Genomic DNA, 27,077 nt, shown 5'->3' with positions numbered 1-27,077 from the left:
TGACTCCTTTTGCGCTCTTCCCCTTGATGAAATGTTAGTGGCAGCAGAAATCCCATGAGGTTTTCTTACTGTTCCACATTTCAGGAAGTCCCATGCATTTGTCCACATAGACTACCTCTGTTTTGAAAGCTCCATTATAGCAAGAGAAATGCCAGGTGCAAGAGTTAGGAAAGGGGACTTCGCAATAAAAACCCAATCTCCTTGTCCAGGCAGACAGCATTATCTTTCGCTCAGCAGAAAACTGGACAAAATAACAGTCAGTCGTTTCTTCCAGGGTGCACCAGCATTCACCATGAGACAATTTTACAACTCTTTTTTCGTCTTGAAGCATTTTTGTCTGTGCACAAACAGGAAAATCATGCAGAGCAGTTACTACATTGGCTGAAAATGACTTTGAAGTTTAAAAAGGGTACAGCAATTTCTGTATCTTCCTTTTACATAGATTTAATTATTTAATTTCATTGCACAAATAATCTATGCTCATTTTAGAAAAATCAAAGTATAGTCTGATATGAGAACAGAAAGAGGATCCATAATCTTGTCCTTCCAAGAAAATCACTATTAGCACTTTGGTATCTGTCTGAGTCTTTCCTGTCCGTTTATTTGTATATTACTTTTCTGGACAAATAGGATCCACATTTACATAAAATTGTAAAAAGATTGCAATTAGGACAGGAGAAATAGCTTGACTTTTGAAGAAAAATACTTGAAAAAGTTTTAGAAAAACTGACAAAAATGTTTTAAAAAGCATAGGCGTTTGCAAAACCACTCTGTGTACGAAGAAACCGCCCCAATACTAAAGCACAACAAAACAAAACAAAAAGTATTCATTGATACTATTCATTCCTATTCATCAGGATAGCCTATTTTTTTTTTTCAATTTTGTCCATTCTGATTATTTAAGTTTTTCTAGTCAAAACCAGGGCAAGTTGCCACTGTCAGATTCTCTCCGGTACGTGGACCATCCCTGTGACAGAAGACGGCACGTCCTGATGCTCCCAGAACCTCACTGACGCTCCTGCCACATGAGAGCCTCCCTCCCACCTTTTTTTTGTTTTTTAAAGAATTAAAACAGAGCAGTGCCGTGGAGGTGCATCTCTGTCATTCCTCCCTTCATCCACATCTCTCACCACCTTCCCGAAGAAGGTGACAACTTATCTGGGGACATTTCCCTTGATGACACGTCCGTGATTGCACACTTCAGTGAATTTATTGCGCTCTGATTTCATGGCTGTGTGGATCTGTGTCACATACGTGTCTCCGGACACAGTCACAAACTACTTCACGTCCGAGACTACTACTCCCCTCCCTGCCTCCAGGGTCAGTTGCGGGGCTCATTGAATGAATGAATAAGTGAGCGAACGAACAAACAAACGAGTGAATGAACAGGTACCCACGTGTTTTAAGGGTGCACCACATGCCAGGCGCTGTTTTAAATGCTTCTTGTGGATGAGCTGATTGGATTCTGACGGGGACCCTTTGTGGTTGCACGGATGCCTGATTGTCCCCATACGACGGTCTTACGTGTCTTGGTCCTCTTCAGGCTTCCGATCTCATTATCACTGTCGGAAGGTGTCAAATCATAGCCTCAGAATTCTGGACCTGCCAAGTAACTTAGGGATTACGTTATTGACAGCCAAGGGTACAGCTGCGGAGGGATTAAGAGGTCCGCCTGGTGTCACATAGCTGCAGGGCGGGGGTCAGAAAGCAGGTTTCCTGAGCCCCAGACCAGGGTCCACTGACTTGACAGCACTCTGCTCTCCTCCCAGAGGCTCCCTTCCCTTTGAGGACATTCACATCAGTAAATGTCAGCATTGTGTGTTGCTGATATTAACATTGATTTTATATGCTGTTAATGAATTCTATTACTAAATAATAGATAAATCATGGTGAGAAAGGTTAGTATTAAACTTCCTTCTCCCAGTCATTGTTGTTGAACACCGATGACAAGCCCTACTGTCCAGGAAACCAGTATCTCAAAGGCCCTGCAAAGGCCTTCTCTTAGGATTCCTGGTTTCACCCTGGACACATGCTCATGGTTGTTAATTATCCATCTGTCTCCAGCTGGGGGTCCCCATTCCCCTCAGATGCCCCAAGCCCTGAAGCCTTCTTGGTCTTTCCCTCTTTGCCTGATCACCCTGCTCTCATTTCAGGCTTTGGCTAAAAACACATCCCCTTCTCCCTTGTGCATATCTTGTCATTTCTTTCTCTCCCTACTTTTAGTTATATTTGGCAGGGCGTTATTTAACATCTTGGCACAGAACTTGAGCCAATGGCCTGTGCCACGTAGCGCATTAAATCATGAAGTGACGTCGTGTCCTTCTTCTTGGGGTGGGGGTGGGGGGCAGGGGACAAGGAGACATCTTCATTCTTGCAGCAACTTTATCGAGGACCTCGTAAATGCAAGGCCCTGTTCTAGCTTCTGGGGTTATAAATGTGGGAAAAAACCCACACCAGACCGAGTTTCTTTATTTTAATAGGGGGAGACAGATACTAAAAAACTAATAAATATGTAGTATATCAGGTGGTGAGAAGTGCCTAAGAAGAAGTAGAGAGCAAGGAAGTGGACAGGGATGGGCATGTGCTATTTTTAGTAGGGTATTCATGGCAGGCATTTGAGAAGGTGCCGTTTGAGCCAGAGATGTGGAAGGGTTAGGGAGCAAAATGGGTATCAAGGGGAAGAGGGCACTAGCCAGGAGTACAGCAGGTGCAAAAGGTCTTAAGGCAGGAGTATGCACGGTCTGTGTAAGGAGCAGCCGGGGGGCTGAGGTGAGAGAGAGCATGGTAGAAGGTGATTAGGTCAGAGGAGTGGGGGGGGGGGCCTCCCATCATGAGTGGTTTCTCAGTCATCTTTAAGCCCCTTGCCTTTTGCTCTGAGATGAGAAGCCATTAGAAGGTTCTGAGCTGAGAACTGGCATGATCTTAGTTCTGTGTAGCAGGATCGACTAGCCTGCTGCTCTGTTGAGCCTTGTCCGCAGGGGCAGAAGCAGGCATCCGGGTAGGAGGCATGCGCAGTGGCATGCGCAGTACTGGTGGTGGGAGGTGTCGGGGCTGCAGCAGGGTAGGAAGGTGGGGTGATGAGGGGTGATCAGGTTCTAGGTCTGTTCAAAGGCAGGGAAAATGGATCTGCTGGAGTGATTGGGGAGTGTGGGAGGGGAGACAGGCGGCAGGAATGACCCCGGGTTCTAGCCTGAGCATCTGAAAGAACAGACTCGCTGTTTTCTGAGGTGGGGAAGGCTGAGGGAAGAACAGGACATGCCCACTTCCATTGAGAGAGAGCATGTCTGCAGACTCCCATCCGTATATCATGTGCTGTGATATTTCCCACCTCAAAAGTCATCCTCCCTCCTCCTTTCACCCCCAAGCCTTCACCCATTCCTCCCAGTTTCCAGCTCTGCTTTGGCTCTCCCTGGAGTCCCCCCTACACCCCCACCTACCCCTGACCCCATCACGCCAGCACCGCTGGTTCTTGTCAATCAGCAATGGCCTCCATGATGTCCAGTCCATTCTCAGTCATCCCCCCACCCTTGCCACCAGTGAGGGCATCTTCAGCTCCTCCCCTAGCCCTCAGACTCCTGTCCTCCATGGCCACCACAGGACCATGGTGTCCTTCCTCTCTCAGCCTCGCCCATCCCCACGGACCGTGTCTCTACCCTGCCAATAGTGAGCACATACCCTTTGTGCCCCAGCCTGGAGCATAAGAGCGTCAAGACGGGACAAAAAGAAATACAATGTCCCTATGTTGTCAAACGAATCTTCAGGGAATCTGTATTCCTGAATATGCCCAGTAGTTGCCTCTGCCAGACTCTTTGGGGGCCCCTATCAAAGCCTTCATTTGTGTTTTGTTTTTGTCACCTATAAAAGGAGACTAGTTGCTGAGTGCAGCTCTCAGTGATTTGCCCTGATGTGAGAACAGAAGCAGAATAGGACTGTGAGGGAGCAGGGCCAGATCAATGGCTAATACCCCAAATCACTCACCGCTGCAGTTTGACAACTCCCACAGATAATGGAAAGCCGTGTGCGTTGTTTGGAATAATGAGAGGCTGCAGAAAGACGAGAGGCTTGATGAAAAAACACAAAGCAGATTTTCTCATCCCAACAACCTTGGCCAGGCCTGAGTCAAGGTCATATAACCGTCTCTATCTTAAAGGATGTTTTTGTCTCTAGCTTTTGTGAGCTTCACCGTGTTTTCCAAAAGGAAACATATTTCACTTGACCTTAACTAGAAGGACTTACTGCATCCTCTCTTCTTGAACTTTATTCCTGTGTGTGTGTGTTTAATCTTTTTTTTTTTTTAACCTTCCCAGAAAGAAGATTGGCCCATGCACAAGCTGGAATGTTCTCCCATGGTTGTTTTTGGGGAAAACTGGAATCCCTCAGAGACTGTAAGGCTAACTGCAAGGATTCTGGCCAAACAGGTGAGGAAATGGGATGGTGTTCAAGTGTACTTTCTTTTTTCTTTTCCTTAAAGGTCAGAAAGATGAGTGGCCTGTGGTGATCGTCTCTTGTTAAACATTCTTGGACTCTATTTCCCGTCACGTCCCTATGGACAGGCGTGGGAATAACACTCCAGGCAGAAGCTGGTTTGTTGTTTGCCCTGTGCAACGAGGATGTCACTTACCCCAGGTCAGGAATGCAGCCACAGCTGTTAAATTCTGAACTTTTTTTTATGAGACAGGTTTACATAGAAAAATACAGCCTTTCACAGTGTGAAGACCTGAATGAAAATAACTGGAGCATCTTAGGGAACCAGACTGGCCTGAGAAGCTTTGTGATTTTCCCCTTTCTTTCTGACACCTGGACTGCTCCCTGTCCCTCCTCCCAGCAGCGTCCTGTTCCTCCCCATCGCGTCTCTTTACTTGCTCTCGTCTAGGCAGGCAGGGAACGGGATGGAACAGCCAGCATGGCAGATGCGAAGGAGAAGGGGAAGGAGTGGAAAAAAGTAGAAATCGAGGCAAAGTGAGAGAGGAAGAGGGTAAAAGAAAGAAGTAGTAGAGAAAGAAATGCCCCCAAGGGGAACAGATGATGGCCATGAACAGTTTCCTCCAAAGATGATGCCAGGACTGGAATCCTCCGCCTTTTTTTGGTCAGTCCGTACTGACTGAGGGCTAATGAGGTGCCGGATCTCCAAAGGACCAAACTAAAAGATGGGGGAGAAGTACCGTAGGACATGTCCTTGTGACACAGTGTAATAGGCTGTATGGTGCTTAGAAGGCATAGATCTGCAGAGGTGCCTGCTCGTATCGAGGAGGTGCTTGCTACTAAGAAGTTGGTGGCAGGGCTTCTGTACTGTACATGTCTTTTTTTTTTTTTTTTTAAGATTTTATTTATTTGTCAGAGCGAGCACAAGCAAGAGAAGTGGCAGGCAGAGGGAGAAGCAGGGAGCCCAATGCGGGACTCCATCCCAGGACCTTGGGACTTCATGACCTGAGCCGAAGGCAGCTGCTTAACCAACTGAGCCACCCAGGTGTCCCAATACTGTACAGGTCTTGAAGCTGAAATTTCATCCACTTCTTCTTTATACCTGCCACCCTGCCTCCCTTTAAAACTTCCTATTTTTTATCTAAGCCAAATGGGATTGTAATGATTGGCACATATCTGTCCCCGGCCCAAGTTAGGATTCTGGGCCGCATAAACAGAGGTAGAACATTTCCAAACTCTGAGGTCATTGTTCCATTATGTGCGGCGTGGGTCAGGTGCTTGCTGAAATGCCACTTCATCCACTCCGGGATAAGCAGAGGATTCAAGGGTTGCCTGTAGGGTGAGATCAAAAACATCCAAACTGTTTTCCTAGGAGGATGTTAACTTTTGAGTCCTTACTAACAATTATCTTTTAAATATATGCTGAGTTCTTGGTCAGGAGGAACGGGTAGGAGGTGGTGTGCCTGGGCGTGGTGTCAGGGTGAACAGGCCATTGCAGTAAGATCTGTGAGTGTTTTGGGAAGGGTGCGGTGCCCAGTCTGCTGGTTCTCCCCTGCCCGCCTCACACTCTTTGGTGGCATTTATAGTATTGTGGTTAAGAATTCAGAAGAAGCTGGTGTACTTTCCTGAATGAAAAGCTTTCCCAGGCAAGATGACTTAACTAATCTTACAGAAATGTATCCTGTGAATGGAAGATTTCTGCTCCAAAAAAGAACAATGGAAATGTTTTGGCACCAGGAGGGGTGGTCTGAAGGCCCTGATGAGTTTATGCCAGTTTCATTCAACTTGTATTATAATTACTATTACTACTGATAGTCTATTAAATTAAAAGTTACCTGGCCATCTTTTCATCTCAGTGGGACTTGATGATTAGAAAAACCAGACCATTTGTATTCTAGTGGCTTGCAAAGGATTAGGGGAGACAGGCTACCCACTACCAAGGGGAAGCTTAACATGTTAACTGGGGAGGTGAGAGCGTCCTGCCAGACACCTGTACCCCCAGATTGAATAGCCAGATGACAAAGACACGGCCTCAGGCCAGCTCTTGAGCTCTGCTTTTGAGCTCTTGTCAACACCAAGTTTATTCATGTTCTCAAAGCCTAGCAGGTTTACTATTGTTAGCTCCTCTTGGGGTGTCTAGAACAAAGCCAGCAACACGTTTAAAGTGAATCTGGGCTCACAGATACCACCAAAAGTGTTCTTTTTGAAACACAGAATTTGAGATCATTTTAGCCTATGCTTAAAGAAAGTGTAAAATGGATGGGGGGTTTGATTTTGTTCCTTTTTAGAAGGAGAAATAATAAATAGGATGGTTCCTCTGTACACTCAGAGTCCTTTTAAGTCGGGTCCCTAAAAAGTTGATTTCTCGCCACTCTTCTTTCCCGTAGCAGGCATCTTTGAGCCTACTCTGTGCACGTCTCACTGTCAGGGTGTCAGGAATGTGGCAGCCGCTTTAGAAAGTTTTCCGGAAGAGTCTTTCCGATTTGGGTGTTGGGCAGACACTCTCGGCGCCTGATGGCAGGACTCCTGGGAGAGTCTTCTTTGCTCCATTGAGAATCAGTGCTCTTCCTTCATGTCGATGTAACAGTGAAAGCACTACTCTTTGCCCTGGTGGTTAACATCTCCATCTGTGTGATTTCTTCCCGATTACTAGCAGATGCACCCAGAGCGAACACCTTCCGAGAAGCTGTTGGCTGTGAAGGAGTTTGAATCACGTAAGTCTGTCTGTGACTGGCCGAGCAGTTGTTGCAGCAACACGTCTGTGGACGAGGCAGGGTTGGGGAAAGGCACAGGAAGCTCATATTCCTCGTGGTACTGGGGATTTTAAGGAATAGTTTCTACTTTGACTCATGTGCCTGTTTTGAGAAATGACTGTAACTTTTTTTTTCCCCCCCTGAGTTGACATGATGACTAGGAAATCATTAGGGGGAAGTAGGAACTCTCAGATGAATTGCTGCATCCCGAGCTATCTCCTGCTGGCTCTCCTGGCATGCTGAATATTTTTGTATCTTCACTGAATTGCAGTCCTGTAAACAGCTGGTGTCCTTACTGAAAGGCATTAAATCAGGGCTGTCTAGCTCCTTGACCATGACACAGATTCCAGGGCTAGTGGTGGGGGGAGGGGGCCACACTAGACCGAGGCTGCTTATCAGCGCTAGGCATTCATTCCTGACCTCATTGCTCACGGTCAGTTGAAATTTCATGTCCTGAGTGACTTCCAGCTGTCAGAGGAAGAGAAGAACGAAATAGCATGCTTTTCTTTGCTTAGAATTTATCAGTTACACCAAGTAATGGGGAAGAATATTTTCTGGGGGCTCCATGGGTTTTTGTTTTTGTTTTTTCTCCCTCCATGCCATTTACAGTAAGACAAGGATGTAGTTAGAAAGCCAGAGTTTTCTACCTGGTGAATAATGGTTTGCTTATCCCCAGATCTGGATAAATTAGACAATGAGAAGAAAGACTTGATTCAGAGTGATATTGCTGCACTTCATCACTTTTACTCCAAGCACCTTGAATTCCCGGACAGTGATAGCTTGGTGGTCCTCTTTGCACAGGTAAGAATGCCAGCATCCAGTGACCCTCCGCTAGCCTTTCCCTGCCCAAGTCCCTCTCCCCAGCACACACTCGGTAAAGATGAACGGAAATAGACTGATGGCTTCTGTAATGACAAGGCTGTTGACCTGTTGGACCCTGTTTTGCATAGCCCTGCTAGGTGACCTTGAGCAGACCTTGAGCTGGCCCTCCTGATGGATGGTACATAGGTAATTTACCTGACCTCTGCCTCTTGCCACAGAAGGAGTTTAGCCAACAGAGGGGTTGTCAGCGCCCCAGGACTGTGGCCTGCTAGACGCTCTGTGAAAGGAAAGACCATTTGAGGTTCCCACATTCAATTTTATGTTTCTTCTCTTGAACCTTCCATTCTGACAGTAGTGTTTTCTTCTACCAACACTGTGTTGATAAAGCATAGGCAAACCCAGATGTGCCCAAGAGGGAGGCCCTCTCAGATAGCCCTAGGAAGGAGCGTCACCGCAGAGAGGAGCCCGAGTGGGTCTCGGGACAGTTAGTCTTTACGGACGGTAAGACGTCTTTAGCGAAGTCTATGTTTACCAAAAGCAGATCTGATAAAAAAATTAGAGAGACTTCTAGATAAGAGCAACTTAGAAGTGATCGAGGCCCTGGAAACCAGCCGTGTGGAGAGGCTATGACGTAGGCACGGCTGGAACAGAAGAAGAAGGTGCGGCGATCACTCTGTGTCTGCGCGCAGTCTGGGTGCAGAGATGCTGCTCTCACGGCGAGGGTGGTTCTTCCTGGCCCGACTTGCCGGGTCGGATTTTTCTCCCTTACATAGCCTGCGTCTTCCCCTACAAGCCGAACCTGTAGTTGAAGGTGACCTGCCCAGAGAGAGAAATACGGCAAGACTGTTGAATGGGTGCACACAGCTACGTTCCCCTGCCAGAACCTTCCGTCTCTAGCTCCACAAAAGACCTCGGGTGGCTGCTTACCCATCTTGGTCTTAGAACAGAATCAGCTTCGCCTGTGTACCCTTTGACCCAGTAATTCTCTTTCCAGGAATCTGTCCTAAAGAAGTTATCAGAGACTATGGACAGTAATTGACACGCCAGTGGTCTATTGTGGGGTTCTTTTTAAAACTGAAAAAAAAAAGTAAAACAAAAAAGGAAATCTAAATGGCCAGCAGTACAGGAGTTTGGAAAATAAATTATGGCATAGCCTTATGATGGAAGGTTATATGGCCTCTATGTTTTGTTTCAATGAATGTCTAAAGATGTGCAAAACATTGATATAGCTGTAAGTGTAAAAGCAGGATAAAAATGTATATAATATGAAAATACACATAGATATGTTAAAAAAAAGATTCAGTAGAAGTTCACAGGTGATTATCTCCTGAGTTGTAGAAAATTTCTGAATTTTCTACAATGAGTGTGTATAACTTAAGAAAACACTCAAAAGGGAGCGCCTGGGTGGCTCAGTTGGTTAAGCGTCTGCCTGAGGCTCAGGTCATGATCCCAGGGTCTTGGGACCCCACCTCAGACTCCCTGCTCAGTGGGGAGTCTGCTTGTCCCTCTACCCCTCCCCCACCAGCACGTGCACACGCTCGCTCGCTCTCTCAAATAAATAAACAAAATCTTAAACACTAAAAAGAAGAAAAAGATTAAAAAGCGCCCATAATTCTTCCACTTCAAAAATTACACCTCTACAGACTGAAGTGAATCTTCATCTGTTTTCCGATCCACTTTAACCACCATGAGCATGACTGCAGTCAGTTGGATGAATTCCTTGATGGACGTAATATTATAGATATATTTCTATTTTGTGACTGTCATCATCAGAAAAAAAAAATGCCTTTCTTGGTAAAAAAAAAAAAATGGATTCCATTTATGAACATTAAAGTAGATTTTCCTGATTTTCACATTATCCTGGATTTACAACGCACTTTCCTAAATGTCCTAAGACAGTGGATTTGGGTGACAGTGGGAAGTTGAGGAATTGACTAATCTGCCATTTGTTTTTAAAAAAAATGAGATACCTGACTCTTTTTCTGGACTAGAGGGGGCATGGTTATATGAGAACCCAGGAGAGATGAAATAAATACAGTGTATTTTCCCTTCTAGCTGTGAAAAAAAGAATCCCTTTTCCTCCAGCACAGTAATGTATGCTGATGACTTCTTAGTGTTGGTGTAAGAGATATGGGACCCTAGTTTCACAACCAGAAATCAAGGCACTTGATCTCACAAGCAGAAGTATATTTGTGGTGAAAATGACTCAGAAACTTTGACATTTGGACTAACTCAGAAAATCCAGGAGAAATATATATATATATATCTCCACACACACACATATATATTCACACACACACACAACTGAAATAATTAATTCCTTTATAGACTTTATCAAATCGTAATATCCATTCTCAGATTGTGCGTGCGTGTGTATACACGTGAATACGTGCACACACACAAACTGAAATAATTCCTTTATAGACTTTATCAAATCGTTTTTTTTAAAGAGTTGTTTTTTTTTTTTTTAAAGATTTTAGTTATTTATTTATTTGAGAGAGAGAGAGAAACAGCATGAGAGGGGAGAGGGTCAGAGGGAGAAGCAGGCTCCCCGCTGAGCTGGAAGCCTGATGTGGGACTCGATCCCGGGACTCTGGGATCATGACCTGAGCCGAAGGCAGTCGCTTAACCCACTGAGCCACCCAGGCACCCGAGACTTTATCAAATCGTAATATCCATTCTCAGATTGTGCGTGCGTGTGTATACACGTGAATACGCGTGCGCGCACACACACAACTGAAATAATTAATTCCTTTATAGACTTTATCAAATTGTAATATCCATTCTCAGATTGTGCGTGCACGCGTATACACGTGTATACGCGTGCACACACACACACAACTGAAATAATTCATTCCTTTATAGACTTTATCAAATCGTAATATCCATTCTCAGATTGTGCGTGCGTGTGTATGCACGTGTATACGCGTGCGCGCGCACACACACACACCTACGCACATATATTTTTTAATATATGAATTTGAAAAGGGACATTTAGTGTCCCCAGAGAAAACTAAAGCAAAGCTGAAAAGTGCTGTTCCAGCCCCGGGGCACCCTCTGGTCCTGCCTCCCAGCCCCAAGCTGCGCGTCCTCTGTTCCAGCCTCTGAGCCCTCTCCTGCCGCTGCTTCGTGGGAGGGCATCGTGCGTTAGCTTGTGGCCCAACAGGGGCTGGCCGTAGAAGGTGACTGCACCCCTCAGCACTGAGGTGCACTTTAATCACTGGGGATATATGTACAGTTGGGAAGTGTATTTTTGGTGTGCATCCTACATCTGGTCTAAATGCTAATTATGAGAATAGCTTTAGCAAGGCACTTATGCCTGATTTGACTTGAAAGAAAGGACTATGACCCATGCATCTTTCTTAACAACATGCAAGTTCACTTTTCTTCTCTAGGGATATTTCAGAGGGGAGGGAAAACTGGCAGAGAAATTGCTATGCAGTTTGGCTTGCACCCCATCCCCATCTCCCAGGAAGGAACAGTGATGACGCTGTCTTATAGGAGCCTTTGCTCCTGAAGAAACACACTCACACTTCCACAGTGAGAGGTGGAGGGTGGAGGTAATCGAGCAACCAGGGGTCGTAGAACGTTGAAGCCTGAAGGAATTTGGAGTCATACACTGATCCAGTTGAGCTCCATGCAGAGGAAGAGACTAAGAGGCAAAGGAGTGAGTCTCCTACCCTTTAGAGTTAGTGAGGAGCTGTCTGTCCCTCCATCAGTTTTGAAAATTGTTGCTAGATTCTTATTCATTCTCTCCTTCTGCAGACACTGCTGAGGCATGTTACTACCTGGTCTGAGGTTGTCTGTAGATCATTCAGGACCTACTATGGTGCAGGGCACATAGTTCATGGTCTAGTACGTTTTGTTGAATGAATGAGAATCCTAATTTACTCTTACCTAATGTTGGTTGTGGGTCATTGGTTCATGGTAGTTGGTTAATGTCCTGATGACACAACAGGTTGGGGTACTTGAAGATAGCACAAAAAATAGTACATTACGTCTTCTGCATAGAAATGCCCAATACCTCCAGACTTCAAAGGCTGTCCATTGTTCCAACCTGCAGCAATCTCTTTTTACGTTGAAAATTGTAAATACTGGTTGTAAATATGTTGAATTGCAAAAACCACAAATGAAATCCATCACAGCCTTTACTTCTCTGTGTGCCAAGATTTCTAAGCCTTTGACATTGGCCTTTTAATTTTATGGAAAATTGCCTTATTAATATTCCTAGATCAAAACAATTTCAGAGGAAAATGGTATAGGGTGAAACTCTTCTGTGTTTCTGAGAACTTTGCTGTCTGAATGTCTAGTCTGAACTCTGACTCCTGTTCTGCCACTCACTACTTACATGGCCTTGAGCAAGTTCTTAATCATTGACCTCTCCCTGAGCCTCAGTTTCCACATCTGTAAAATGGGTTATGTCAGAGCAGTTTTGCAGATTTATGAGAGTAAATATGTAGCACCTAGCATAGGGCCTGGCCCAGAAGAAGCGCTCAGTGGATGCTAGTTTTAAAAAGCCCATCTGGTGGCCTGAAACGTACCCATGCGGTCTCTCCAGTATGGAAGAGCATGGTTCCGGCCCATGGGGTGAAAGCGATCAGCGTGCGTGCCTCACACCCAGCCTTCATAGCAGCTTGGCAGGAGCGGGGGTCTCAGCCTTTGCCACTGGCTTTGGGCAAGTCACTGCTCCTCTCTGACTTCAGGTTCATCATTTGAAAAGTAAAAAGACTGAGCCCCCTTCCAGTTCTGAAATCTTAGCTACAAAGGGAAAATACCCGCTGAATTGTCTCCCAGTAGACCAGGTGTTCCTAGAGGCAGATTTTGGCCTGTTCATCCTTCTGTGCCCAGTGCCCAGCCTGTAAGGGCTCTCAGTGAATGTCGGTAGAAAGAATGAATTTATGGAAAAACATAAAATTGGGGATATACAGTCCTCATTTGTACCTGCTTGCTCTAGGTTAGACTTCCACAAGCCTGAGAGTTGCTCGTGGCATTTTTCAATGTAACATTTCTTTTTAAGGCTGAGAAAGTCGCCAGTGGTTTATATGGGCTGAGACATGAAAGGCAGGCCTCCGTTCCTTAGCCTCAGGCCCTTGGCTCCTCTGCCTCTCGAGGGGATGGGCAGCAGTTAGATTAGCTGTGGCAGGGTTTTCCCATTTACCACCTCACCTCATGGGGTAGGTTCTGGATTAAGTGACTTCTTTTTTGTTAATGTTTTATTTACTGGAGTATAATAGGCGTACAATATTATGTTAGCTTCAGGTATACAACATAGTGATTCAGCACTGGTATACATTGAGAAATGGTCACTGCTCTAAGTCCAGTTATCATGTCACCTTACAAAGTTAATAAAATATTCTTGACTATGTTCCCTATCCCGTACATTACATCCTCATGGGTCATGGCTTCTTTTTTAACGGGAGAAAATCAAGGACAGAGGGTCTCCGTGATGGGCTCAAGATCACACGGCCAATCTGTGGCATAATTGGGATTGGACTCCAGGTGTCGTAACTCCAAACTTCAGTCCTTGGAGCCTTCACAGCTGTGGTGGCCTCAGGCCACTGTGCGTAGGGGAGTAGGTCGGCTACACTAAAGGTGCTTCCTTCCTAACAGTTCTGCTTTTGTTTACACATGAGATTGATGGGTCAGTTTTGTTTGAGCCAAGGATACCTTGGCCAAAAGAAAGGTTTTTACATCCCTAAACTGGAACGTCGTCCTAGTTAATTTGTATGTAAAAGGTCAAAATTAAAGAATGATTTCTATCCAAAGAGAAGCTTCAGCTCACCTGTTTCTTTCTCACCCTTTCTCACTGCAGGTTAACTGTAATGGCTTCACAGTTGAAGATGAAGAGCTTTCTCATTTGGGATCGGCAATATTTCCCGAGTAGGCTGAGTTTGACTTCACTTCTTTTCTTTTTTACTTACTTAACACTAATTAGATTTTTTTTTAATTTTTAAATAACCTAACTGCATGTGGCAGACATGAAACTCCAAGTGAATTAAGACACCTTTTTAATTCTGCCAGGTTTCAAAATACTTCCCATACATTTAAGGATCCAAAGGTAGTAGTTAAGAGAACAGTTGCTTGTTAAGTCCTGCTAGGTACGGAGCTATTATTAAAGAATATTTTATAGTGTGCATAGAGGGAACAGTCTGTACCCTGCCGAGAAATTTGCTTTTTGCGTATCTTTGGTTTTGGAAATCTTTGGGTTTCTTACACTCAAAGCGAAAACACTAATTGCCAACCAAGAATTGGCCATAGGCTAATGCAGAGACGATATGAGCTGCTTCTACATCTGCTTATTCTTGAAAAATACGAGTGTAGAAACAGCACAGTTTGGGGGGGGGGAGACTCTGCTCAAGTAGCGAACTAGGAAAATTTCAGAGAACGACAGGATTTTTCTTTACTTCAGAAATACTCAAGTAATTCAAGAAAGGCTGGCCAGCTGACAAATGGAGATCTTTATAGCTCTGACTGTCATGGATTTGCCAAAAATGGCTTCGCCATGGTGTCTGATGGAACGGGTATTTTCAGAATGCTTCAGTTCCCTGAAATCCAGCCCTCACTCCACAGGTGGAGCGAAGGAGCCCTCCCTGCATCCCCTCTCTGACTGAATCCACAGTGTAGATTGGCGAGGTTACTTAATATACACCACCCAAGCCTCTAGCTTTGGGCTGAAGCAGAGAAAGGGGACACCCATGCGTTTGCTGTGGATGACGTGTGAGCTCCTGGTGTGTGTGTGTGTGTGTGTCGCCGCCTGGATCTGCACATCACCTGGGTCTGAAAGATAGAGAAGCACCTGGACAGGCCCGTGTCTCCTGGGCACCTGCCGTAGGCTTTCCCGGCCAGTGCAACCAAAAGTTTATTCACGTGATATTGTCCCCATGGCCAAAATGGTGTCCTCGGCCGTTTGAATTCTGATAGTGAGGAAAGAAGTGTCTTGGGGAGAAGCCCTTGGGAAAAGGAAGGAGAAACCGAGAGAGGCCATCAGACCCTCTTTAGAAGGCTCTTCCTGACAACTTCAGACCTGAAAGAACGTGTCTGCTCTCAGTGTTTTCCAGACGAAGAGCAAGGGTCAGAATGGTATTGTCTGAGGTTTTACCCAGCCCAGCGATGGCAGGAGAATGATGATACCAAGGGCGTGAACTGTTTTAGGTTCTTCGCCTTGGTGAATTTCTTCCACCCTCATTGAAAGGATATCCAGGAGTCTGTCTTGAAATGAATTAATAGTTCTACAAAAGATTCTAGAAAGCGGCTTTTCCTTTAGTGACAACTTTCAGTGCATTTGTTTATCAGATTCCTCAGGGCCTGATTGCCTGTTGGTAAGCTAGGTGGGCTGTGCTGCATGGCGGGGGCGACCCTTCCCAAGGACAAGACAGGGGACTTGCTACGTGTTCTCCCAGGCCCGAGGCCAGCCACATAGCTCGCTCACTCGGGCCAGTAGCACCTGGGAGGCGGAAGAGGACCGCTCCCTGTGGTGCTCGGCAAACCCGGGCCAGCTCACCCTTGTCGGGCCCTGCTGCCCTCTGCTCTTTTGTACTGGGGCAACCAGGAGCGGGCTTCTGGTTGCTGAGGGCTCAGGCAAGTGACCCTGGCCATGTTGCATATGGATGTGCGTGGCCACCTGAGCCCCAGTTTCCGGGCAGTTTTAATTGGGGGAAAAAAATCCCTTTGGGCAGAAATCACATCGGCATTGTGATTTCAAAGGCAGCATTTTCAGAGATCAAGCACTTTTTCCCTGTAGTTTAGAAATTTCTGTTCTCAGAACTTTGACCTTGATATAATCAGAAAGCTCCAAGCCCCTCACATAGGCGAGTCTCTCTGTCCTCTCCTCTGTCCCTGAAAAGCAGACAGTGACAGCGGGAGCAGTAATGTCCCAATTTTCCAGATGAGGAAATCCAGGTGCAGAGAGAGAGGCAGCTAGGTTCGTCGGGGCCTCTCCGGGCACCCCAGGCCCTGCCCGAGGAGGCTGGCCTCTCCCACAGAGGTGGTTTCCCGACAGCTGAAGAAAACACGTTAGACATAATCCACGAACAGAAGCCGCTTGGACCCGGCACCGCGTCTGCCCTGCGCGGTGTCCAGTGGAGGAGCCGTTTGCCGCGGCCGCTGGGCTTTCAGTCCTTCATCCCACAGGAGGGAATGGCGGTGGGATTCCTCGTCGCTGCTATTTTTATTGTTGTGTGGTTTTTTTGGGGGGGGGGGTTTGGCCGAGATGTCACCATTTTGAATTGTGAATTTCGCTTTTCAATATTGTTAGAGACGTTAGATATGATATAGATACAGGCAGGACAACCACTTAGACTATGATGGCCAACTATTAGATTGTTTTTTAAACATCCTACAAAGATCCCCTTCCTGCAACTTACTAAGTAAATAGCCCAGATCGCCCAATCAGTCTGTCCTCCTTCTTGAGAAAATTGGGTTTTCTTTTCTGATTGACAGCGTTGCATTGATGAATCATAGCTGTTGCCCCAATGTCATTGTGACCTACAAGGGGACCTTGGCAGAAGTAAGAGCTGTACAGGAGATCAGCCCAGGAGAAGAGGTGAGTGTGCGGCCAGCGGCAGCTGGGGCCGTGGGTTTCCACCTGTGGTTTTACAGGGCAGTCTGGAAGATTCCGTGTGGCAGCGCTGGGCAAGATGGGCTGGGAGTGAGCCCAGCAGCTGCACTGTTTCCAGCCTCGGGCCCTGCAGGTTAGTGATCAGGTTCATGACCCATGCCTTGGAGCCTCACGCTTTTGCCTTCCATTCGATGCTCCCCATTTCCATCTGTGGCCAAGAAAAAACAGGAAAGAATAAATTCGAGCTCAGTCCCTTACAAAGATTGATAGAGATTTACAGAGAAAGAACACTGCTAAAATACCACAGTGAAATTTTGGACGCTCCTAGGCATCTCTGTATTTCTACCACCAAACATTGAATTTGAGCTCTTTCTTTTTTAATTAGCAAATTTTGGCCTGTTTTTCTCCCCCCAGAAGGTCAATACCATTGTTATCTGAAAGAGAGAAAAGCCAGCCCAGCAGTAGCTAAAGAGTTAAAACTCCAAATGGACACATCAGCCTTGCACATGCTGTCAATTCCACATCTGACCTCCAGAGAGATCATTTTTTAGGAATGCGGTTCAGGTAGCTGGCCGTACACACCGACAGGGCGCGGGGAGGCAGTCTGTGGCCAAGAGGCCCCCTCCTAACTTAGGGACTTGGAGAAAGCCAGGTGTTCTGTCCCCTGCACAGTGATGCCCTCTCCTTTCCCAGGCCCTGCCTTCATGACCACCTCTAAGGTGCCTCCAGAAGGCTCCAAACGGCTGCTTGGCGAATCGCTGGAGGATGCTGTGTGTTCTTAAGTAAATAATAAACTCCCTAGCAAGGACACATGAATTGGTAGGGAACATAATCACACAATTTCAATTTAATCGTCTTCAGTGCTATTTTAAGGTCCGTGTCTGGATATTTTCAATTTTAAATGCAGTGATCGGTGTGCTAAATGATCAAGGCCTTGGCTTCTCCAGAAGCTGTTAACCAACCCACAGCCAAACGGGGACCCGAAGGCCAGGGCACAGATGAGACTTTCTGCCCTTCGCTTAATTCATCATGACGAGGGTACCCTATTTTCGGTTGGGGCATCTTGGTTTCCAGATATCTTGCGACTACGCCGATGCCTCTTTTGTTAAAATACACAGTCTCAGTGGGTCAGAATGTAAGTCACCAGGCTCCAGGGCTCCCGTGGGGCCGGGTGGGGACTCCGCAGTCTGTCACCTAGACGGGCTCTGCCTCGGCTTGCGCAGCGACACTGAGCGGCCTCTGTCGCCATCTTCTGGGCCCTTGTGTTTGTTGCGCGATGTGTTCATCCGTCATGTCAAAGAAATGAGGAGGGAGGCCGGGTAGAGCTTGCTCCTGTTGGTTTGCCCTCCCGCGCTGACAGATCGGAAATGCGGTAACCTCGCGTTGGGCCAGTCACTGCCTTGGGGGAGACTTGCCCTTCAAAGAGGGTGTCAGATGAGCCGCGAGGTCTCCATTACTGCCCTTTGGGTTGGGAGCTTGGCTTGGCGGCGCCTGCAAGCACCCAGCCCTGTGCAAGTCCCCCCTGCCTGCCTGCCAGTGCCCGAGGTTACTGGCACGCTAACGGCTTTGTGGCATCCATCTGTTCGGTCAGACATTTGCCTGATGGTGTGGGATGAGCAGCAAGTGCCGTCCCAGTGAGTAGATAATGGGCAGTTAAATGCCGGGCTCCTCCATATGCTCTAAGTCGCGGTTATAGACCCCGTTAGAAAAAAGCAAAGACGGGAGGACCCAGCGAGCCCAAAGGCGAGACTTTTCCAAGTCCTCTGGCCCAGCTGGGTAAGGCAGCAGCATGCTGGTGTCCTAGAGGCTGTGTTTTGCCTCTACGGACGTGCCCCAGCCTGCCCGGCCCAGCTTCTTGCTCCCTTGCCAGCCGAGTGCGGATGTGTCCCTGCCACCCCTCCACCCAGCAAGGCGTTCAAGCTGGCCCAAGCTGTGAAAGAAACGAGGCTGAAGGAGAGCCGCGCAGACACAGACCCAGGCCAGTCTCAAGGATGAGTCGGGTCTGTGCATCTCCTCATGTGACGGGGCCATGCCCTTGCTGGGCATGCTTTCAGCCCTCCCCATTTACTGTTCTTGGGACTCCTTGATTCTCTAGAAGGCGGGAAGAGAGGCCCTTTCTCTCTAGCACAAGGAGGGGGACAAAACTAGGGGATTGCTGACTTAAAAGAATACGGGGTTTCGTTTTATTTTTTTAAGATTTTATTTATTTATTTGACAGAGAGACAGCGAGAGAGGGAACACAAGCAGGGGGAGTAGGAGAGGGAGAAGCAGGCTTCCCGCTGAGCAGGGAGCCCAATGCGGGGCTCGATCCCAGGACCCTGGGATCATGACCTGAGCCGAAGGCAGACGCTTAATGACTGAGTCACCCGAGCACCCCAAGAATTCGGGGTTTTAAAGGGAAGAGCCATCTCCCCAGCTGTGGCCCTCCTCAGGGCCCATCCCTTTGGGTGTTTGCAGAGCCCCCCAGGAAGGAGAAGGAGCCAGCGTACCTGCGGCAGACAGCATTGTCCACTCTTTGGACCCCCTTAGGTATTCACCAGCTATATTGACCTCCTGTACCCCACAGAAGATAGGAACGACCGGCTAAGAGATTCTTACTTCTTTACCTGCCAGTGCCAGGAGTGCACCACCAAAGACAAGGTAGGCCCCCAATCGGGTAAAGGTGCCAACCATACCCTGCACCTCAGGACCTTGGTACCAGTTGAGTGCCCTGTCTGCCTGGGGGCGTCTCCTCCTACCCTTTAAACCCATCTTACTAAGACAGCTAGAGGGAAATCGAGTTACACCAGGTCTCTGTTCAAACCCTGATCCTCACAGCTGATGAAAACATTTGCATTACACCGTACAGGTAAGAGAAGGATTTGCCAAGTTGCTGTTTCTTGGAAAGAAATGTCTGCTCAGAAAAGAGGGGAGGGGAAAAGCACATGAGAGTTATTTTCAGGCTTTCCAGCCTGTTCGTCAGAATATGGAAAATTTTCTCTGGCATTACCCATGTTCTTTTGGTCGTGCTCCCCCTCCTCATTCTATTCTCAATTCATAGATGTGTGAACCCACAGATCTGCCCATAGCAAACATATTCTAAGTGTCCTGCCTAGATAAGGATTGTCTAGAAAATTCGTACTTTTGTTTGTTTGTTGTAAAAAGGTATTGGAGTACTGAATTTCTTAGATCCAGTGCCCGATTTCCTTGCATTCTTTTGCGACTTTAGAACGGGCAAGCCCCTATCTTTGCATAGGAAAGTAGACTATTTGAGAGGTTTCCCCCTCAGTGTAGTTTCCGTGGCAGGTAACACCTTGCACCTGTGGACATCTCCCTCAGGATAAGGCCAAGGTGGAAATCCGGAAGCTCAGTGATCCCCCAAAGGCAGAAACTATCCGTGACATGGTCAGATATGCACGCAACGTCATCGAGGAGTTCCGGAGGGCCAAGCACTACAAATATATCCTTTACAACTGTCCAGAAGTTTACTGCCCCTCACCTGCAGGAGGTGCTGGAGAGCTGGGAGGAGGGAGTGGAAGAAGGGTGAGCATGGGATTCTGACCGTGAAAGGAGGAATGTCTTCTGGCAGATGTGGACAGAGTAACTGACCGCCCATGACTTGGCGTCAACCGCATCCAAGTTGTGTGGTGTTGATTTCATCTGACTTCTCCTTGTTTCACTAGTGTGGTCAGGAGCTGGATGTGGTAGAAGAGTTTAATGGTCAAAAGCTATGAAGGAGAGTTCCTTGAAGGCCCGCATTGCTTGGGTGTCGTACTCTAGGCAAGCACAGTACCGAGGGCTTTGCGTATTACATTATTGCCATCCCCGTGTAACAGATGGGAACAGACTCCTGGATAGCAAGTATTGTACCCAAGGGACAGAGCTCACCAGGATTTTTACCCCAGGTCTGCTGACTACCATAATCCATATTCTTAACCACTACATTATAGCATTTTCTTAGGTTGAAAAGGCATCACATTTACACTGGGGGAAGAACTAAAAGCAGCAGAGGAAATTGAGAGAGGCACAATTTTTTTTTTTTTTTCCCTCAGTCTAAAAAGGAACTTTCCCATAGTGGGGACTTCTTCCTTAAAAATGCTTCAACTAAAGTGCTGAGCTTGGGTGAATGAGGTTGAAGATTTATGATCCTAAACATTGTTTACAGCTGAACCCAGGGTCTGTTCCCTGTGGCTAAAATTTTTCAGTCGTTCAATAGTTGAGGTCTTCAGTTTTTCCCGAAGTTTGTTTCTTTAAGAAAAATATGATTCTTGTAGAAAAAATATTTTCCTTTCACTTTTGCTTGGGTTTCTGTAATTTACTTTTTCAGAGGGTGAGGGTAGGGGCAGAATGGATGGAATAATTCCTTGAACCCAGCCTTGGGCAGTCTCCCAAGTCACCAGAGCCTGTGGTTTCCTTGACTCCAGAGCACCCCCTAGTGAGCTGCTGGAGATCTGCGAGCTCAGCCAGGAGAAGATGGGCTCCGTGTTTGAGGACAGCAATGTGTACATGCTGCACATGATGTACCAGGCCATGGGCGTCTGCCTGTACATGCAGGACTGGGAAGGAGCCCTGCGATATGGACAGAAAATCATTAAGCCCTACAGGTGATTGCAATGGCTGTTCTCATCATCTTAGCAGGGACTGGAATTTGGTGATTTGGAACGCTGTTTTTGTTTTCCAACTGTCCTGTGTTGGAACATGCCTAGAACAGCTTTCCCGTTCTGCACCCACACCTGGAGCACAGGTGCAGGCTGCTGTTCCCTCCGCCGTTTGGAAGAGACACCTGTGGGGGCAGGCTGAGGTTATGAAGGCGGTGCCGGGCAGGAGCCCTGCCAGGACCTGTCCAGGGTGCTGTAGCCAAAGTAGTTAATTCCCATCAGTATTAAGAAGCCACCATCGTGTTTGTTTTCCATCCCATGCCTTCCAAGTTAAACACACTTATGCATTGGTAAGTGGTGGTCTCACATCCCTGCTTTTCCATCGTTAGTCACACCATCCCCTTCCTGTGCTTTTGGAAATTGCAGCCCAGTTTGCAAATGGGGACATGCTAGGACCATTGCGTTGGCTCTGGTTATCCATTATCCCCCACCTCCCACCCCTAGCTCTGAATAAAGCAAGTTGGATTTTAACTTATAGTAATAATGGGTATCAGCCCCGGGGAAGTTTCCTGTCGAGAGAGTTTTTAAACCTTAAATTGTGTGACAGATGGAGGTTGTGGCCGTGTCCTCCGGCCCTGATTAGCCATTTCAGGGCTGGGATGGCCTAGATCTTACCAGTGGGGCCCTTGTTAAACACATTCACATTGTACATTTACAGGGTCTCCCCAAGACCCAAGTGGCCCAGAATCTCTGGGCATTAGACCTGAGATCCCTGTGCCCCAGAAGCACCCCAGGTGTCTCTAGTGGATTTGAGAAGCCCTCAGCACTCCCTCCCATTCTAAGGTTGGGGACTGTAAAGTTTGTATCCCGTCTGGATTTCCACGGCCTTCCACTTACCCTGCCTTGCCTGGATTAGCCATCAGGGGGAGCTCAAGGGAAGCCAGCTCCTAAAATCTGCTCTTGGAAACAATTTGCTGCATCACAGAGGCTCTCAAAGCCTGTCTTTTTCCTGGGGTGGGTGAGGAAAGCCTCTGGTCTTATGCAAACTGCCCTCTGTGAGATCTGGAGGGAGGGGATGAGAGAGACAGAAAAAATGAGATCATCTTAGTTTTGTGGTCCCTCTCCCAGCAGGGCCTTGCTCTCCTGGACCCTTCCTTAGCTTGCTGAGCCTCTCCTGGAGGCCAGCTCTGGCCTTCTGTGGGGCCCCTGGGGCCATGGCTTCTTCCAGGCAGCATGATGCCGCCTGCCCAGGAATATAGCCAGAATGTGCCTCTTCTAGGTGGCTTTTGAGGGTAGAGCAGTACAGACCAGTCTGTAAGTCAACACCTACACACACACACACGCATTCTCTCTCCCCGCATCCGCTCTCACCCATGAGCTGCCTCCTGGTCTCTTTCCCTGGCAGGCCCTAGCCGGCAGCCTTGTGAAAACCGGAGAGAGAACACCTGCTGTGTATAAAGCCCTCTCCTGGACAACAGAGAAAGCTTACCTAAGAAGAAGAAGGTGTTCTGACTTCAGAGAGCTGGCAGCTTTGCTAAACCAACTGATACCATAGAGTGTGACAGAAAGCTGGGGTCTTGAGACACACGGGGGTGTGGATTTTTAGGTGTACTGTCTTTTTAATATGAGGGGATAGGCCTAGTGTCTTCATAAATAGGGGCTTCACTTTAAAAGATGTTTTCCCAGTGCCCTGCTCTGGGTACACTAAAACAAAAATCTGGGACTGGGATTGGATGTCGTGTTTATCAATGTTTTTGTGTAGGATTTCCCCTGCAGTTTTTCTGTAGCTTTTCAGAAACACACAAACTGCGTGAAAGGAAGAGCCTCTGGGGTGCTTAGACAGGGTCGAGCCGTCCACACTTGCCCCCCCTGCACCTGCTAGGGCTCGGAGGAGTCTGGCTGCGGTGGGGAGCGGGCCGTGGGCTCGGCAGCCGTGGGCTTGCTGCGCCTGGCCTGCAGCTGCTTGGGAGCCTTGGTCAAGTGGCCTGTTACCTTCTCTCTCACTGCAGCAAGCACTACCCTCTGTACTCCCTCAACGTGGCCTCCATGTGGCTGAAGCTGGGGAGGCTGTACATGGGCCTGGAAGACAAAGCTGCTGGAGAGAAAGCCCTGAAGAAGGTACGTCTGCATTGTGGGGCTGGGGGGCCCGGTGCCCCACGGCCCCTTTTTCCTTCATCCCCTGCCTTCCCACCTGATAGCGCCGAGTGACTGAAGTCCTAGAGACTTGACTGGCTCTTGAGCCACCTCTGGTCAGAGAGGCGGGAGGGGGCGGACTGGGCAGGTCAGAGTAGGGCAAGTGATTGGGCCTTTGCCTTGTCTGCACCCAGGCCCTCCTTCTGTGCCCATCGAGAGGGGCTGGCTGCCCTTCTGGGCACAGCCCATGACTGGGGAGAAGGGGGTATCGCCCCCATCCCACGTGAAGCCCTGGAAGTGGACAGAGGCCACGGGGTGGGTCAGGAGACCGCGGTGAGGGAATCTTCCATTTGTCTGTCCTTCGGATTATAATTATGCACTTGGGAGTTTCTAAAATGTACTTAACAACCGTCTTCACTGTTCATCCAGTACCAGTTACATGCCAGGACCTTCATGTGTGTTTTTTCTTTTAATTTCTTACAAAAATGAGATAGATTTTCCTGATGGAAAAATTGAGATTCCTACAGGCTAAGGCCTTCCTTCAGACTGGGGTCTTTCTGAGTTGAAAGCGTCCACTCCACTCACCCAGGCTGTGGCCCACACCCGGGGCAGACCAGGCTGCTGGGCAGCGTTGGCCTCCCTCGGTGTCCACAGCTGCCCTGTGCGGGCGACGGGGCAGGGCCCTGACCTGGTACCTGACCGGAGCTCAGATTCACCATCCTGAATTTTTTTTTTTTTTTTTTTAAGATTTTATTTATTTGACAGAGACACAGCGAGAGAGGGAACACAAGCAGGGGGAGTGGGAGAGGGAGAAGCAGGCTTCCCACCAAACAGGGAGCCCGATGCGGGGCTCGATCCCAGGACCCTGAGATCATGACTTGAGCCGAAGGCAGACGCTTAACGACTGAGCCACCCAGGCGCCCCCACCATCCTGAATATTGATTCTCGTTCTTTATGTGGAAGTTAGCAGTTGATGAAATGTAATCTTTGAGACAGTCTGTTGAGTCCTGTAAGAGAATGTCTGTGAAAGTTCGGGCCAGATTCCGTGTCTCTTCCCAGTAGACTACTTGGGAAGATGGTATAAGGTCCCACATCCCAAATGGAAGGGTCCGGGCCCGACTAGGCCAGAAGTATGACCTAAGTATAAACTTTCCTGTTTTTAAACCATAGAATTTATCTCCTAAGACAACAGATTTACTGTCTTGGTGAACTGAGGGAAAACTGACCAGTTGGGTCACAGCTGCAAGGTGCTGGTAGGTAATGAGGTACAAGATCAGTGAAGGACACAGGAGATCTGAGCAAGGAGTGGGAGTGATGAACACAGAGGGGCCGGAGCAGGGGAGGCATTTGAAACAGGACCTTCCTGAAGGCTCACGCTGTTCTTTGGCCTGCCTCCTGTTGGTTTGAGATCAATGAAGTGAATGGTATAAATGAAAGGATTGTCCATCAGAGTCACAGGCCATCAAAACTTCCCTGTTTGGAGAGTGGAAATAATTTTTCTATCTGTGAGTAACATAGTTGAATACAAAAAAGCAAAAATAAACTTGTGCAGATAACATTTGGGATATGCTTCCTATATGTCGGACCCTATTCTAAACACTTTATGTGTACTAACAACTCTGAGAGGTAGGCCTCCTTCCTATTTTGCAGATGAGGAAAATAGGCACAGAGTAGTTAAGCAAATTGCCCAAGGTCACACATCGAGGAAATGATGGAGCCCCTGGCAACTCTTGCACTTTATATTGCCCAACTGTGAAGAAGCCTTATTATAAATATGTTCTCTCCAGCTTCCTCTCAGGAAACCTGCAACTACTTTTAAGTTTTTTTTAAGAATATGCATTACAAGGAAAACACGCGCTTTTTGAAAGGGAAGAATGGTTTCATCATGTCTTACGGATTAGCGGTGTAAACTAAAATCAAAATAGGTTTGGTGTGAAGTTCTCTGTTCCAGCACTGCCTGTTTCCTTGGTTGAGCACAGCCAAATAATTCTATCCCTAAAGCGTTTCTTACTGCAGTCTCTGGGATGTCATGAAATCAATTTCTCTGTATCATTTCTTCAGCTAGAGTAGAATAATGTTTTATTCAGCGGTACAGACTGGATGACTAGTTGGTTAGCAGATAATCTTGTCTACTTAAAAAAAAAAAAAAGGGAAAAGAAAAGAAAAAAAGCCAGGCTCTGGAGGAGGACGGGGCTCTAGGGTGTCCCGTGCCGTGAAGCAGAGCAGTCTGGCTGGGGTTACACTGGCCCAGGGTGCAGGCGAAGGGGACTGCCTCCAGGCTCTCACCCCTTCACTTGTCTCTCTCTCTCTCCTAGGCCATCGCCATCATGGAAGTGGCTCACGGCAAAGATCATCCGTACATTTCTGAGATCAAACAGGAAATTGAAAGCCCCTGAAACTACGCCAACACGTTCGTTTTTATTTAAATGCTAGTGCAGAAGCCTTCAAGGATTTGAATATTTCCAGGCGTACACATGACTCTTGCATTTCTGTAAAATCGCTGGAATGAAAACACCTACTTGCCCTTAAACCTCACACATGGCTTACCTGAAGTTGGTCTTAATCTTTACTCTTAGTACCAAAATAATTTCTGAATGCTTTCATTGCCCTAAGAGATAATGACATGGTTTCATTTGTTATCCTAGACTTTGGACAGATTGAGTTTTAAAAGAATGCGATTATTTTTCCCTTCATGCCTATTATAACGTTCTGAACACTGGAATGATGAGGGAGAATAAAAAAGGTAACGGTATTTGAAGTTTGTCTTTTCTTCTGTCTGCGGGGAGGAGCTCACCATGGCGGTGGGAGCTGGGTCCAGGAGGGGCAGTCACCCCTGCTCTCCATCGGGGTTCAGCCTGCACTGGCTCTCCGGGCTCAGTGACCTTGGAGGAAGAAAGGAGGTGCAATGAAGTGACCTGAGTGCCCCACCCTGGCAGGGGAATGCGGCTGTTTCGAGTCTTCGGTCTAGTATCTGAAATCCCTTTAATGCATAAAGGTGCCTTGCTTCACTTTCTTGGCTTCCCCCCGCCACCCGCCCTCCCCATCTGTCTGAAAGCAGACTTTCCATTCCTCATTCTGTTGATTGTTCTCATGCAGGACTCTCCTTGTTTGGAAGCCCTCCAGGGTAAGCTGGAGAAGGAAAAAAAATTTTTCCTTACCAACTCTGTGTTATTGAGCAAACACTGATCCGTCCCCGCGCGGCCAGCAGGAATCCGGCTTCCCACAGCCCGGAGGGCAGCAACCTGGGCGCTGTTTGCTAGCAACCGCCGCGGAGGACCCGACCCAGCCCGCCTGCACCCCCCAGGACGCCCTGTTTCCTGGAGGAGGTTCCTGAGTCCAAAGAGAGGAACTTCCCCACTGGTAATAATTAAAGCCTGCTGGAGTTTACACTTGAGCTTTCCTCCATATTCATGAGCTGCAAGCAGCTCAGCTGCAATTCGGTACATTATCCTTCCGGGCTCATCGACACACACCCCCGTGCACACATCTCAGACGTACACGCGTGTCTCACACACACGGTAAACTGCATACAGTGGGGATTCAGCAGGCAGAATGCATGCTCTTGTTCAGTTAAGTGCAATAAGATGCTTCTTGAACACCTACTGTGTGCAAAACTCTCTCTCCAAGAGCGGATAGATGAGCACTGCACGGGTCCTGCCTCCAGGGAGTTTAGTGTTTGAAGAATGCTAATTGACTCTGTAGTTAAGCCTAAAAGAAGCTTAGCAGCCCCCCCCCCCCCCCGCCCCGCACCTCTGTAGGTTTTATAAATGTAATGTAATGTAATATTTTCTCAAAAAATGTAAATAATACTGG

The 27,077-nt window shown here is 47.6% G+C and overlaps 1 protein-coding gene across 5 annotated transcripts in view; it reads left to right on the top strand.

The window, feature by feature from the left end:
- Positions 1-26,016, top strand: part of SMYD2 (SET and MYND domain containing 2) — a 49,403-nt gene extending 23,387 nt beyond the window's left edge. For 3 of the 5 annotated variants that reach the window (XM_036103035.2, XM_036103038.2, XM_078078113.1), the window contains 10 exons: positions 4,308-4,418; positions 7,076-7,136; positions 7,852-7,976; positions 13,810-13,877; positions 16,437-16,539; positions 19,084-19,194; positions 19,873-19,993; positions 20,963-21,137; positions 23,141-23,249; positions 25,580-26,016. In XM_036103035.2, the coding sequence (XP_035958928.1) occupies positions 4,308-4,418; positions 7,076-7,136; positions 7,852-7,976; positions 13,810-13,877; positions 16,437-16,539; positions 19,084-19,194; positions 19,873-19,993; positions 20,963-21,137; positions 23,141-23,249; positions 25,580-25,660 (1,065 nt within the window). In that variant the 3' untranslated portion in view covers positions 25,661-26,016. The remainder of the gene's footprint in view (positions 1-4,307; positions 4,419-7,075; positions 7,137-7,851; positions 7,977-13,809; positions 13,878-16,436; positions 16,540-19,083; positions 19,195-19,872; positions 19,994-20,962; positions 21,138-23,140; positions 23,250-25,579) is intronic. The other 2 variants (XM_036103037.2, XM_036103039.2) reach the window with 1 other exon arrangement.
- Positions 26,017-27,077: the final 1,061 nt, after the last annotated feature.

Source organism: Halichoerus grypus, chromosome 7 (genome assembly GCF_964656455.1).
Source record: "Halichoerus grypus chromosome 7, mHalGry1.hap1.1, whole genome shotgun sequence".
NCBI lineage: Eukaryota > Metazoa > Chordata > Mammalia > Carnivora > Phocidae > Halichoerus > Halichoerus grypus.
The sequence above is the reverse complement of the archived record's forward strand: the minus strand, read 5'-3'. Positions and strand labels throughout refer to the sequence as shown.